The sequence below is a fragment of the Mycteria americana genome, chromosome 29 (genome assembly GCF_035582795.1).
Source record: "Mycteria americana isolate JAX WOST 10 ecotype Jacksonville Zoo and Gardens chromosome 29, USCA_MyAme_1.0, whole genome shotgun sequence".
Taxonomy (NCBI): Eukaryota; Metazoa; Chordata; class Aves; order Ciconiiformes; family Ciconiidae; genus Mycteria; species Mycteria americana.
The window spans coordinates 326,808-338,904 of NC_134393.1; the positions used below are offsets into that span (position 1 = coordinate 326,808).

Sequence of the window (12,097 nt, forward strand, 5' to 3'; positions counted from 1 at the left end):
AGAAGGCTTAATATGTCCAGCTGCCAGTTGTTCAGCAACCAATTGTTTGGCAATTTGCAGTCGCTCTTTAGTCATGGGCCACTGGTCAACCCACACAGGCTCATTTGTAAGCCACGTAAGTGACGGGTTGGGCGGCTGCTCCCCAGTGCCCATGACTAAAAATGCTTTGTTGTCAGAACGGCTCCAATTTGACTTAGCACATCTCGCCCGATTAGTGCTTCTAACGTCCCAGGCAAGGGCAACACATACACCTTAAGAGTGGCATGCTGCCCCTCCGGAAACTGTAAATGTATTGGATGTTTGCTAATATAGGGTACTGATTGTCCACCAACTCCTGCAATACTTGATGTTGGTAATTCTACTGGCCAACTTGAAGGCCATATGTTGCGGCTGATGATTGTAACATCCGCCCCAGTATCTAACATCGCATCAATTTGTTGCGATGTGCCCTGTTGAGTAATAGTAATTTTCATTGTTGGCCGCTGATTTAATTTTGTTGTAAAACAAACAGCAGGGCCAGTGGACCCGAAACCTTGATTGCCCTGTCGAACATTTGATTGAGGCATATGGGTCAATGGGTTGCTAATAGCAACTATTTGTGCGATTTTACTACCTTTAGGAATAAACACTGGTGGACAAACAGTATAGACCATGATGTAGATACGACCCGTGTAATCTGCGTCGATTACTCCAGGTAACACGATGAGACCTTGTATACCGGCAGAGGACCGGCCTAGTAGCAATCCTCCAACGTTGCTTTCTTGATGAACAAGAGGTCCTATAACATTGCTGGGAACTTTCTGGACATTAGAGTCAACGAGGGTGACATCTACTGTGGTTTCCACGTCGACTCCCAGGCTTCCTCGGGTGGCTGGTAGGCACTGTTGTAGAAAACCCGTGTTCCGTTTTGGGGGTTCATTTGTGTCTGCGCGCGACCTCTCTCCGCGCTCGGCTTCCAGTTTCCCGAGCATGCCTTGGTAGCATGATTGTTTTTCTGGCAGTGGTCACACCAAACTGCAGCACGACAATTCGTTTTCATGTGGCCTGATTCCCCACAGCGAAAGCAGCTGCCACGAAAAGGTTGTCCTGGCGGTCGGCGAGGTTTTCCTTTGGGAGTAGGGCCTTGTTTTTTCTGCACCACTGCAACCAGTGGCTGCATTATTTCTCGAACTGCTCCCTGGACCGCAGCAGCAACGGTATTTCCCTGTCGTTGTGTTTCGGCTCTTTCTACTCGTAGAAGCATTTCCTCTACTCCAGCTCCTTTGGGCAAACTGGCTAGTATTTGTCTTGTTGTCTTATTAGCATTATCAAAAGCTAATATTTTGAACATTTGTTGTCTGTTGTCTTCTGATAAATCAGGATGATTCATGATAGCTTCCCAGAGCCGATCTACAAAATTACTGTATTTCTCGGTTGCTCCTTGTTGGAGATTACTAAAGGAGGGAACGTTGGATCCCGGTAGGCTAAGGAATGCCTCAAGTGCTAGCTGAGCAGACAATTGTAGCATATTCGCTGGAAAAGTTATCTGCACTTGATAGTCGCTGTATGGTCCTTGCCCTACGAGCATATCCGCAGTGATTCCACGAAGTGGGTCCCCGTCTCTTTGTCTTTGAGCAGCAGCATTAATGGCTCGCTGTTGCCAGGATGACATCCACAGTAAATACTGTGTTGGGGTAAGTAACAGTCTCATCAGGTTTTGACAATCATATGGACACATGAGGTCGGCAGAAAAGATCCAACTAACAATTTGTCTTGTAGCCTCGGATTTTAATCCATATGTTGAGACGGTGGTTCGGGCTTGTTGCAGTATTTTCCAATCATGAGGCTCCCACTTTCCTTGCCCGTCTCTCTGCACAACTGGAAACGCTAGTGTCATAGGGCCTTCAGCTCCCCCCACAGGCTTCCACTGTCCTTCTACAATTGCATCTTTGATGACACCGCTCCAGCGTGTGGGTTTAGGGAGTGCTGGAAGGTTCATTAAACATGGAGGCACAGCTTCTCCTTTCCTTTTTGTTTGTAATTCCAGAGTATCAAGACGTTTTAAAACTGCTTGCAACATTTTTGCAGTGGCATCAGAGGATGGTGGCAGCTCTTCCCCGCTAGATGGTGTGGTAGTTCCAGAGGATTCCGTAGAGGGGGGTAGGGGCGGATAGAACGAGGTTGAGGGCGGCAACGGAGGCGCGGAGGGTGGTTCACTGGGCGGAGCTGCAGGGGGAAGTCGGCAGGCTGCTCCGCCCAAGTCGTTACGTTTTGTCGCTCCCGCCCCTCCAGGGGGTTTTGGCGGAGCTACTTCCGCATTCGCTTCACAGTTTGCATTAACCCTGCTAACTGGAACTTCCGCCTTTTCTGGCTCCTGCACTGATTCCGCCATAACACGCAGTTCAGAAACGTTTTTACAGACAGTTCCAGACGCGCCTCTCACGGCAGGCAGCCCAAAAAATCGCGCAATAGGTCCCGGTTTGATTTCGGGCTTATCTTTAGACACTCCCGGACCTAACATTTGGGCAGCAGCGCAAGCTACTTCCCTCTCCGCCTTCATCGCTTTCAAAGTTTCCAAGACAGTGTTCCAGAGTCCACGAACCGCCTTTATTTCCTTTTCTTCCTTTTTATCCCCCTCTATTGTTTTCTGCCACATTGTTCCTCCAAAATCTCGCCATTCCAATACGGAAAATAACATGCAGGTGTCAGAAAAGTGACCCCAACATTGTCCCAATTTAATCAACCTTATTAACTGCTTCACTGGTGCTTCTATCCCTCTCTTAGAGAGGATTCCAGTGAGCAACGTGGCCGCAGCTTCTGTTTCCATCACTGCGCCTGAGAGGTGAGGAGCGACCTCACACCGGCGTCTGCCCTGCTTCTTGCTCCAGGCAGCGCTTCCCTCAGCCGTGGTTTCCCAACTCCCCTCCTCTAGCTGCTTACCGCAGTCACGGAGATTTCATCGGTGCATCCTCTGCTACCAGATGTCGGAGTGGGAGATGGACCCGGAGTAACGATGAATCTCAATATGAGTATGGTCGTTCTCCTTTATTCAGATTACTTAACAGGTTTATATAGATGCTAAGCAAAGCACGCGCTAACAGCGACTATTCTATTGGATAACTATACTTGTCCACGCGCTTAAAACAATTATATGATTGGTACAAAGTTGCCGTTCACGCACTGTTCACAAAGGGGGTCTTATCAGCACTTTCTCAGGCTTAGTCCCGTTTATCTTGCTTTACCAAGTACTCCTTCTGCTGTTCTCAAGGGAATTTCACCTTGATCTCTGGCTCCCAGGCCCCATCAAAGGCTGGATTGCTCACATCAATTAAGCTGTGTCCTTTTTCACTTAACCATTCTTCCACATATTATAATTAATGTTACTGTGTTATATTGCTGTATTAATATTACTGCATTGATAATACTGTATTAATAATGCCGCATTGATAATGCCAGAAGGAGGGCTACAGAAAGCAAGCTAGAAACATCCCCGTCACAACGTGCACACAATTGCTCACCACCACGCACGGCTGAACCACGCAGCAGCCAAGGACGCTGCCATTACCAATGAATCCTCCTTACCCAAGCTTTTGCCCCGATAACCTATCGAGTGGCACGTCTGGACGAAGCGGAGAGGTAAAATCCATGAAGTCTGGCAGGGAAAGCTGCATCGGTGCTCTTTGCTGCCGGCTGCTTGTGGGAGATATCGAAAGGAGAGGTGTGGAAAGGAGACAAGGCTGAGAAATACAGACAGAGATAATATTTTGTGCCTTCACCAGGCTAGCCAGAGCCCAACCTCCTCCATGCCGATGCCTTGCAGCACCTGGTTGTCCTGTCCCATGGTCACGGCCAAGAGTGCGGTTTCATCCCCAACATGAAGCCCCTGGTCCCAGGCAGCACGTCCCAGCTGGTGTGGGAGTGTGTGGCTGGGCACAGCTTCTCCTGGAGTGTCCCCAGGGCAGCAGAGGACCATACCCCCCCAGCTGGCCACCATGGAGAGGAACAACGGGGGGACTCGGGGTGCAGCTCCCCACCAGCTGCCGGCTGTCTCATCCCACTGGGTGGGTTGCAAGATGGGTGAATCTTTTGATTCCCCAACAGTTGGTGTACTGACAAAGGCTGATCTCTGCTCGACAGAGCCACAGGGCCAGTAGAGTCATGACAATGACTCAGAGGAACAGTCTGAGCAGCAACTTTACTAACTGGTGAATTCAACAAACGGAAAAACTTTACGAACTGGCAAGCTCAAACGAACGAGCAGAGGCTATTTGCCAATGGAGCTATTCTCCGAGCAACCCGTCACAATTTATCCAAAACTTAGATATAGTGCAAGAGTAGAGGAAGAGAGAAGTGAGAAAAGGAAAGGAGAAGAGAGGAGGATAGAGAAAGGAAAGGTATCACCACCCTTGGATCCCGCGGTGACGATGACAGGCGTGGCAGTCCTCTGGCAGTGGGCACGCGTGGTTCTCTGGCGGACGTGTCTTTTATACCCTAATCCCCACCTCCAGTTCCGCCCCTTGAGGACTTAAGATGGTTCTTGTTCCAGAAAGTTCCCAATCTTCTGCACAGGCGCCATGGGAGGGGGCTGGTCACAAGCCCCTTCCTCAGGTAAACGCTGTGTGACCTCTGGCCGTAGGTGGTGAGGGCCATCGCAACCCAGAACTGTGCATGCTCCGATGCGCTCTCCACATCCCGCTTTCGCTCTCCCCCTCCCTGTGCTCGCCGACCTGCCATCGCCATGCAAATCATGCCTCACCTTGCCACAATACTTGAGACATGAACTCTTTCAGTCTCTCACACCACCCCGTGGCTCAAACATTGTCTATACAATCTTAATTTAGGGTGGCGATTTTCACATAATGGATAGAGGATAGAGAAGATCTAGAACAAAGTTTATGAAATCATACATTTTCAACAAGCACTGGCAGAGGGTCCTTGATTTAGTCTTCCAGGGTGGTGATACGAACATTGCGAACAGCAGGAGAAAAGAGAGAGAAAGCAGAAGCAAGCAGACGGGTAATCATACATCAAACAAAAGCTATGCCAGTCATTAGGAACAGAAATGCAACCAACAGGGCTATTCCAATTTGCATGAACCATTTTCCCCACCCCGTGAGTCCCCAGGATTGTAGGAGGGAGGCGAATCAAGATCCAGGTGCATGCCTCTCAAACCAGTCTTTCGGTTGGAGTGATCAGAATAGTTCGGCAGTTTGATTGGCAATTTCTTTCATTTTGGTCCGTGCCTCCTCTATAGTAGTACTGGCATTGTGAATAGTTATACAACATTCTCCATCACTTAAATTCAAGATACCACATACCCCTGGTTCTTTTAACAATACTATGTCTACAGCTAAATGATTTTGGAGCGTCATTTTCGACACTTGTTGGACTTGTAAATTAAATTCTCCTAAAGCATATCTGGTCCAATTACTTAGAAAGTGTACTTGCCAGGTAATATTTTCTAGAACAAACTAATGTTGCTTTAGGGTTACATATGGGGTAAAAATGGTTTTTTTCGGGTCAGGTTTTTGGGACTTCTGCCACTTCCCAGCACCCTCACCAGGGAGGGGTGGTGAAATTGAAAATACAAGATGGGCATACAGGATAGGATGGCTAATCCACATTTCAGACCAGCATGATATTTCAGTGTTAAGTAGGAATAAAATTTCCTGTTAGAACATCCCCAAACTAGTCCCAAGAGGGCTGGGTATATGCTAGTTTTACAGGTCCAGGTATCATTGTAGTCCATGAAATATGTCAGGTTTTGCAGTGAGTGGCAGGCTCTTCAAAGGGTAGTGTGTATGGGGTATGCCACAATACTTGACTCTACCATAATCCTCAGTTTCATTTTAAGTCTTTTTGCACAGAATATCCCAATTTCTATATCCACAGGAAGGATAACCCCAAATACACGTGCCTTATCAGAACCCTTACTCTCTCCAAGAGCCAGGTTTTGCAGGGGTACCCAGGACCAGTGTTACAGTTAAGAACTTTGGCGCACATAAACAGATCGGACTGGCTATGCCATGGGGGATTGGCATACCTTAGTGGTTGCAGGAGGGGTCTCATTTGCAACCACATTCACTGTAAGTGTGTCAGGCCTCTAGGTTCATGCCCCACACTACTGGGAAGTTGTATACGTCAAGAGATTCACATTTAGGGAATAATCGGTCTCATTAAAATCCAGTAGTTCTAATGGGTGAAAGAAGGAGTCAAATGGGAAATAGAAGCAAGGTACAGAATATGGGCTGGCCAGAGCACCGATTTCGTTCCATAGGTAAAGTTCATTGGTGGGTGAGTAGGATTGCAAGAGGACCATTCCCAGAAGTGTGAATCAGACTTGTTATAATAAACAAAATATGCGGCATTCTGCCCTCAGGTAAGGTTATAAGTTCTCCAGAAAAGCGGGAACAAGACATAGGGTTGTTCTACAGTTTGATTAATTTCCAGGTTATACATAATATTGTCCCGCTCTCACTCTCTCCTACCCCATGCTTACCAACATACTGTCACCATGCAAACCATGCCTTGCCTCACCACAATGTTTGAGACATTAACTCTTTCAGTCTCTCACAGAAGAGATGAAGCTGCAAGTCCCCAGCATGGGGAAGGTCCTTTCTCCCTCACCTGCATCACATCAGAGCTTGGGGCTTGCTGCAGATATACGGCCGGTGCTGTGAGCAACTCGAACTCGCAACAGCATGCTCGTTCAAATACACACACACTGCTTGTCCACGCACCAAGAACCTGAAACAAAAAGGAAAGACACCGCTGGTACTGTCAGGTTAGCAGTTGTCCCCTCAAGGGGGGGGACAGGAGACCCCCACCAGGAGACAAGGGCTGCCTGCAAGGGACAGTCCCAGCAGACACGGCCCACCAGGCCCCTGCTTGCGATGGGACCCACGTGTCATTGAAGCTGCTGCCGTCCACCCACTGCAGGCGCTCGCCCTGTCTCCGCAGCCCAAGCCAGTAATCAATGTTGCCCTTGAGGCGCAAGAGAAACTCCTGGGGAGGAAAGAGAGAAGCCAACAGTCAGGAGCCGCTGCCAGCCCCACACAAGTCACCGTCCCAGCCCCACACTGCTGCCACCGGCCGGGGGACAGCAGCAGCTCCCTCCCAACGGCTGCTCCAACAAGCTCCAGAGGCTTCTGATGGAGCTCACCAGCCTGGCCAGCGGCGTTGCTCGTGCTCTGCCAGAGCTCTCCTCTGCTTGGGGTCCAGCCGAGCACTGCCGGTGGGCAGATGAGTCCTGGACTCCATGCTGCACCCCACGCCCCCCTGCCTCCAAGGCCCAGAGCAGAGCTGCATCTCTGTCCCTACAGGCACCTCTCACCAGCCCAGCACCAACCCCAGTGTCTGCACCCAACCCAGACCCCTCCTTTCACCCCCATGCAGCCACAACAGCCCCTCACTCACCTTTTCCCAGTCCCTCTTGAGCACAGCCAGCGAGGCCCCACCTGAGGAACACTGCTGCTGGCTCCACTCCCAGCTCCCCTCCTCCCTGGAGAAGTAGTAGCAGACATCACGGTACCCAACCCAGTCATCAGGACAGGCCAGCACCGGAGCCACAGGCAGACCTGCATTCCCTTCACACCTTCCTGCGGGAGAGGGAAGGGGAGAAGGTCAGAGGATTCTATTCCACAGGGAATAGGGGACACAGCTCCACGGGGCAGGAAAGAAAGAGGCAGCCCTGGGCTCCCCAGTTTGCTGCCAGGGACCTACAGGGAGCAGACACCCCAGGGGTTAACAGCCTGCCCCATGGCACGGCCGGGGGTGTCCCTGCTCCTCCCCAGGACCCCTGGCACAGGGCAGGGGCACAGCCAGCCTGAGGGCCTGGCCCCACCACGCTCCCCCCACCAGCCTGGGCCTCACACACCCACGCCTGCCCCAGCCTGGAGGGGAAGGGGCCGCATCCAGCCTGGCCCTGCGCAGGCTGGGCTGCCAGCACCACACACAGCTCTGCACCAAGAGGCCGGACAGAGGCAGCTGCTCCTCCCTTACCTGATACTACAGCAAGAGCCAGGACCAAAGCCAGCACCAGAGCCACAAGCACAGCCAGCACCAGGACCCGCGCCAGATGGAGCATGGACAGCTTGCCTGGAGGAGGAAAAAGCCACTCGCAGTGAGGACGGCGCTGTCCCGGAGCAGGCACGGCCCTCGCGTCCCCTGCAACCCCAACACAAGCTGCCCAGGAAACACAGGAGCAACCCCAGAGCCCATTTCCCCCCCCTCACACACACAGCTGGCTGCAAGAAAGCCAAGGGACAGTCACACACACCAGGGACAAGGCTCTCACGCTGCACACGTGGGGGGACAACCTGCAGCAGGAGAGCTGCCAAAGATCTGGGGGGGAGGAAAGGTGTCTGCGGCAGAACACCCAACGAGGACCGAGCAGAAGACGAGCCCTTTCCAGAGAGCTGGAAGAAGCCTCACACTTGCCAGCCCCACTCCTTGGGGGGTGACACTGCCCCAGGGACACTGTCCCCTCCCTACAGGCCACAGGGCTGGCCCTGCACTCACCCAGAAGTCTTCTGTGCATCCTTTTGTCTGCATCCCCAGGCACCTCTGGGTGGGGGGATGCCCCTCCATCCCGGGGACTCAGGGGCTCCTCCACATTCCCATCACTGGAGCAGAATCCATTCCTCTGCTCTTGTCCCATGGCACACTGACAAGGGGAAACTCTTCGCTTGCACCAAGCAGGACCTTGCACCCAAGGCACCACCACTGCAGGCAAAGTGTGCGTCAAGCCAGGCTCAGATACAGTTTAACCTCCACTGGCCCTGCAGTGGGGGCCTGGTCAGGCTCAGGAAGGCGATGCCAGCACACTCCTGCCCTGTCCCTGCTCCCCTGTGACACTGCAGCCTGTCCCCAGCACCCAGCCAGCACCTGGGGACACAAGGGCAGCGTCAGCGAGCTCAGGGACCGGCCCTCGGCCCCCAGCAGAGCCAGCACCCTCCCCACCACCCTGCACGCACCCTTCCCAGACAGCCCCCAGGGCACTCGCTGCCTGGGAACATCCCCCTGCCACCACTCTGCTCCCTGCTCCACAACCGGTGGGGGCCCAGGCACCAGAATGGGGGGGCCAGGGCCCCCCCAACACATCTGCTGAGCCCTCCTCTGCTCACCACAGCTGCTGGACACCACCAGTCCCAGCACCCCACACTGGGGCAGGGGCCACACCTTGAGCCTTTGGAGCCAACAAGGGGCTGGAAACTCAGTCACCCTGGGGACCATGGGATGGAGGGGGCCTGAGCAAAGCATCTTACAGGGTGCTTAGGAAAAAGACTGAAGTCAAGGCAAGGGAGGGAGCTACGCGTATCATGGAAGAACCAATAGAGGCCTGCAATTTATATATATTTCCCTACGTATCCGACAGAACCCTGCACCCGTGGCACTATCAGTCAAGACAGAAACCAACACTCACTACAGCTACTGGACCCCAAGCTCCCTATCATGCAAAGGCCAGCGCCTGGGAACCACCTGCTGCTGGCACAGGAGAGTTGCAAAGCAGGCTCGGCTGGCACCAGGGGACAGGACTGTGCCCGAGGGGCTTCGCCAGGCTTCTGCAAAGCAGCTCCTGCCCTGGCAACGCTTGTGAAACCCTTTTTTTTTTAATTGCTCAGGAACAAAGGGGTGGATCCCTGCCAGGAAAAACAGTACTGGTTCCTCCCCTGAACGGCCTCAGAAGAGAGGAAGCACCCACGCCCACAGAGAGGGAGGGGGATTGGGGTCCTGAAAGAGAACTCACTGCCCGAGAACGCCCAGGCGGGCCGAGGCCCCCCCAGGAGCCCTACGGAGCCCGGCGCCAGAGGGAGCAGTGGAGCCCGGCCACACCGAGCCCAAGCTCGGCTGGCAGAGCTCCAGGCTGCAGGGCTGGCTGTCAAGTGGGGCACCGGCACAACATGCGTTAATTCCAGATGGGGTTATGGGCTGGGGCCCCTCAGCAGCTCCCGTGCTGGGAAGCTGAAGGGTGGACAAGGAAAGGAGCCCTCCCCAGGACCCCTGCAGAGAGAAACCACAACTACCCACAGCTGCTGGAGAACAGGCTCCTTCTGAGCATTCACATACCAACGCCTGCTGAGGGGACAGCGGGAAGGAGGAGACCGCAAGCAGCCGCTCCCTCACCTGCCCCAAAGGGAGACGGGAAACGGGGGGACACGGAGAGGACGACCCCGCCAGGCTCCCTTTACCACAGCCGCCTCCCCCATTCCCTCGCACCGAGCGGCCGAGCCCCAGCAGAACCGACGGCAGGTCCCTACCCGCGCTACGCCCGGCCCCGAGCTCCGCCGACGTCGCCTCAGGGGAGCTCCGGACACTGCCGGCCGCTCCCGCCACCCTCACAGCCACGAGCAGCGCTGAGGGGAGCGGGGACCCACGCCCACCCTTATAAAGCCTCGCGCAGCCCGCCCGCCCCTCGACCAATCAGCGTGCAGGACCGAAGAGTGGCGAGGAAGACAGCCAATCCCAGACAGCGGCGACGGTCCTTCTTTGGCAAACCCCTCCCGTGAACATGATCCGCCGCGTCCCCTCAGCCCTGCCCGGGCACCACGGTCCGTCACGGGGGGCTTGGGGGTGCGAGCGTGGAGCAGGCACCGAGCTGCTGTCCTGAGCGCCAAACTGGGGGACACTGGCGGGTGACCAAGTCCTTCGCTCACCGGCAATGGCTCCTCCTCGCCCTGGCCTGGGCTCTACCCCTCCCTGAGCACCCCACAGCGGGGTCCCGCCACGGGCAGCAGCCTGCAGGGCTCTGGGGCTCTGAGGGCTCCCATCTCCCCTCCAGCGCCCAGGGCCTGGCGGCAGCGGGGTTCAGCGAAGCGCACCCTAAACGTGAACCGGAGAGGAGAGCCTTGCCTTCAAAAGGTGATGGGTGCTGAGGAAACTGCTGTTGTTTACTGATAAGGCTGTTCTTGGCTATAGCCCTTGTAAACACGTTACTTTGTCACAACAGCGGTGCAGCACGTGTCTCTGGATCAGCTGGTAATACAGCACAGGACAAATTCCTTATTTCTAGTCCTGTTTCTGAGAAAACCTGTTTTAAAAACTGCCCTGACAGCTCTGCCCTGGCTCCCTTTTTACACCCAGGTGATCTCTCCCGCTTCATTTTTAACCCCTTGCTGCTGTGGAAGAAGCTGAAGCATGGGTCTCAGGTTGTCCACGGAGAGACTGAGACCTGGCTGACAAGCAGGGTTTCACTGTCAATGCACAAAGGGTTGGAAAGGATACGTACGCTCCCGTGCTGCCTAGGCAAGACCCAGCTAGGGAAAACTTGTTATTATTACTTCATCTTCTTTACCCGAGCCTTTTCTGCTGCTATGAAGGGTTTATGAGACTGATCTTAGTTCCAGTCCCTCATTAATTGGTGTCCATCTCTTGGTGCGTTGCCCAGACAAATGCTTTGACCGAAGGACTTGGTCACCCGCCAGTGTCCCCCAGTTTGGCGCTCAGGACAGCAGCTCGGTGCCTGCTCCACGCTCGCACCCCCAAGCCCCCCGTGACGGACCGTGGTGCCCGGCAGGGCGGAGGGGGCGTGGAGGATCATGTTCACGGGAGGGGTTTGCAAAAGGAGGTGGTGTCGCCGCTGTCGCGGATTGGCTGTCTTCCCCGCCACTCCTCGATCCAGCCACTGGTGAAGGGGCGGGCGGGCTGCGCGAGGCTTTTAAGGGCGGGCGCGATCCCCCGTTCCCTCAGTGCTGCTCGTTGTACGGAAGAGCGGCGGGAGCGGTCGGCGGTGCCCGGAGCCTCACTGCGGCGGCGGCGGAGCTCGGGGCCGGGCGTAGAGTGCTGGAGCTTCTGATGTTGGTGGTGTCCAGCAGCTGTGGTGAGCGGAGGAGGGCTCGGCAGATGTGTTGGGGGGGCCCTGCCCCCCCTATTCCGGTGCCTGGGCCCCCACCGGTTGTGGAGCAGGGAGCAGAGTGGTGGCAGGGGGATGTTCCCAGGCAGCGAGTGCCCTGGGGGCTGTCTGGGAAGGGTGCGTGCAGGGTGGTGGGGAGGGTGCTGGCTCTGCTGGGGGCCGAGGGCCGGTCCCTGAGCTCGCTGACGCTGCCCTTGTGTCCCCAGGTGCTGGCTGGGTGCTGGGGACAGGCTGCAGCGTCACAGGGGGAGCAGGGACAGGGCAGGA

The 12,097-nt window shown here is 54.8% G+C and overlaps 1 protein-coding gene across 1 annotated transcript in view; it reads right to left on the bottom strand.

Moving 5' to 3' along the window:
* LOC142421354 (uncharacterized) overlaps window positions 1-10,491 on the bottom strand; it is a 30,433-nt gene extending 19,942 nt beyond the window's left edge. Inside the window, exons 1-7 of the mRNA XM_075526013.1 lie at window positions 10,416-10,491; window positions 10,239-10,334; window positions 8,500-8,703; window positions 7,981-8,076; window positions 7,396-7,580; window positions 6,884-6,984; window positions 6,591-6,726 (exon numbers count right to left, since the gene is read on the bottom strand). Coding sequence (XP_075382128.1) covers window positions 6,612-6,726; window positions 6,884-6,984; window positions 7,396-7,580; window positions 7,981-8,076; window positions 8,500-8,703; window positions 10,239-10,334; window positions 10,416-10,491 — 873 coding nt within the window. The 3' untranslated portion in view covers window positions 6,591-6,611. The remainder of the gene's footprint in view (window positions 1-6,590; window positions 6,727-6,883; window positions 6,985-7,395; window positions 7,581-7,980; window positions 8,077-8,499; window positions 8,704-10,238; window positions 10,335-10,415) is intronic.
* Window positions 10,492-12,097: the final 1,606 nt, after the last annotated feature.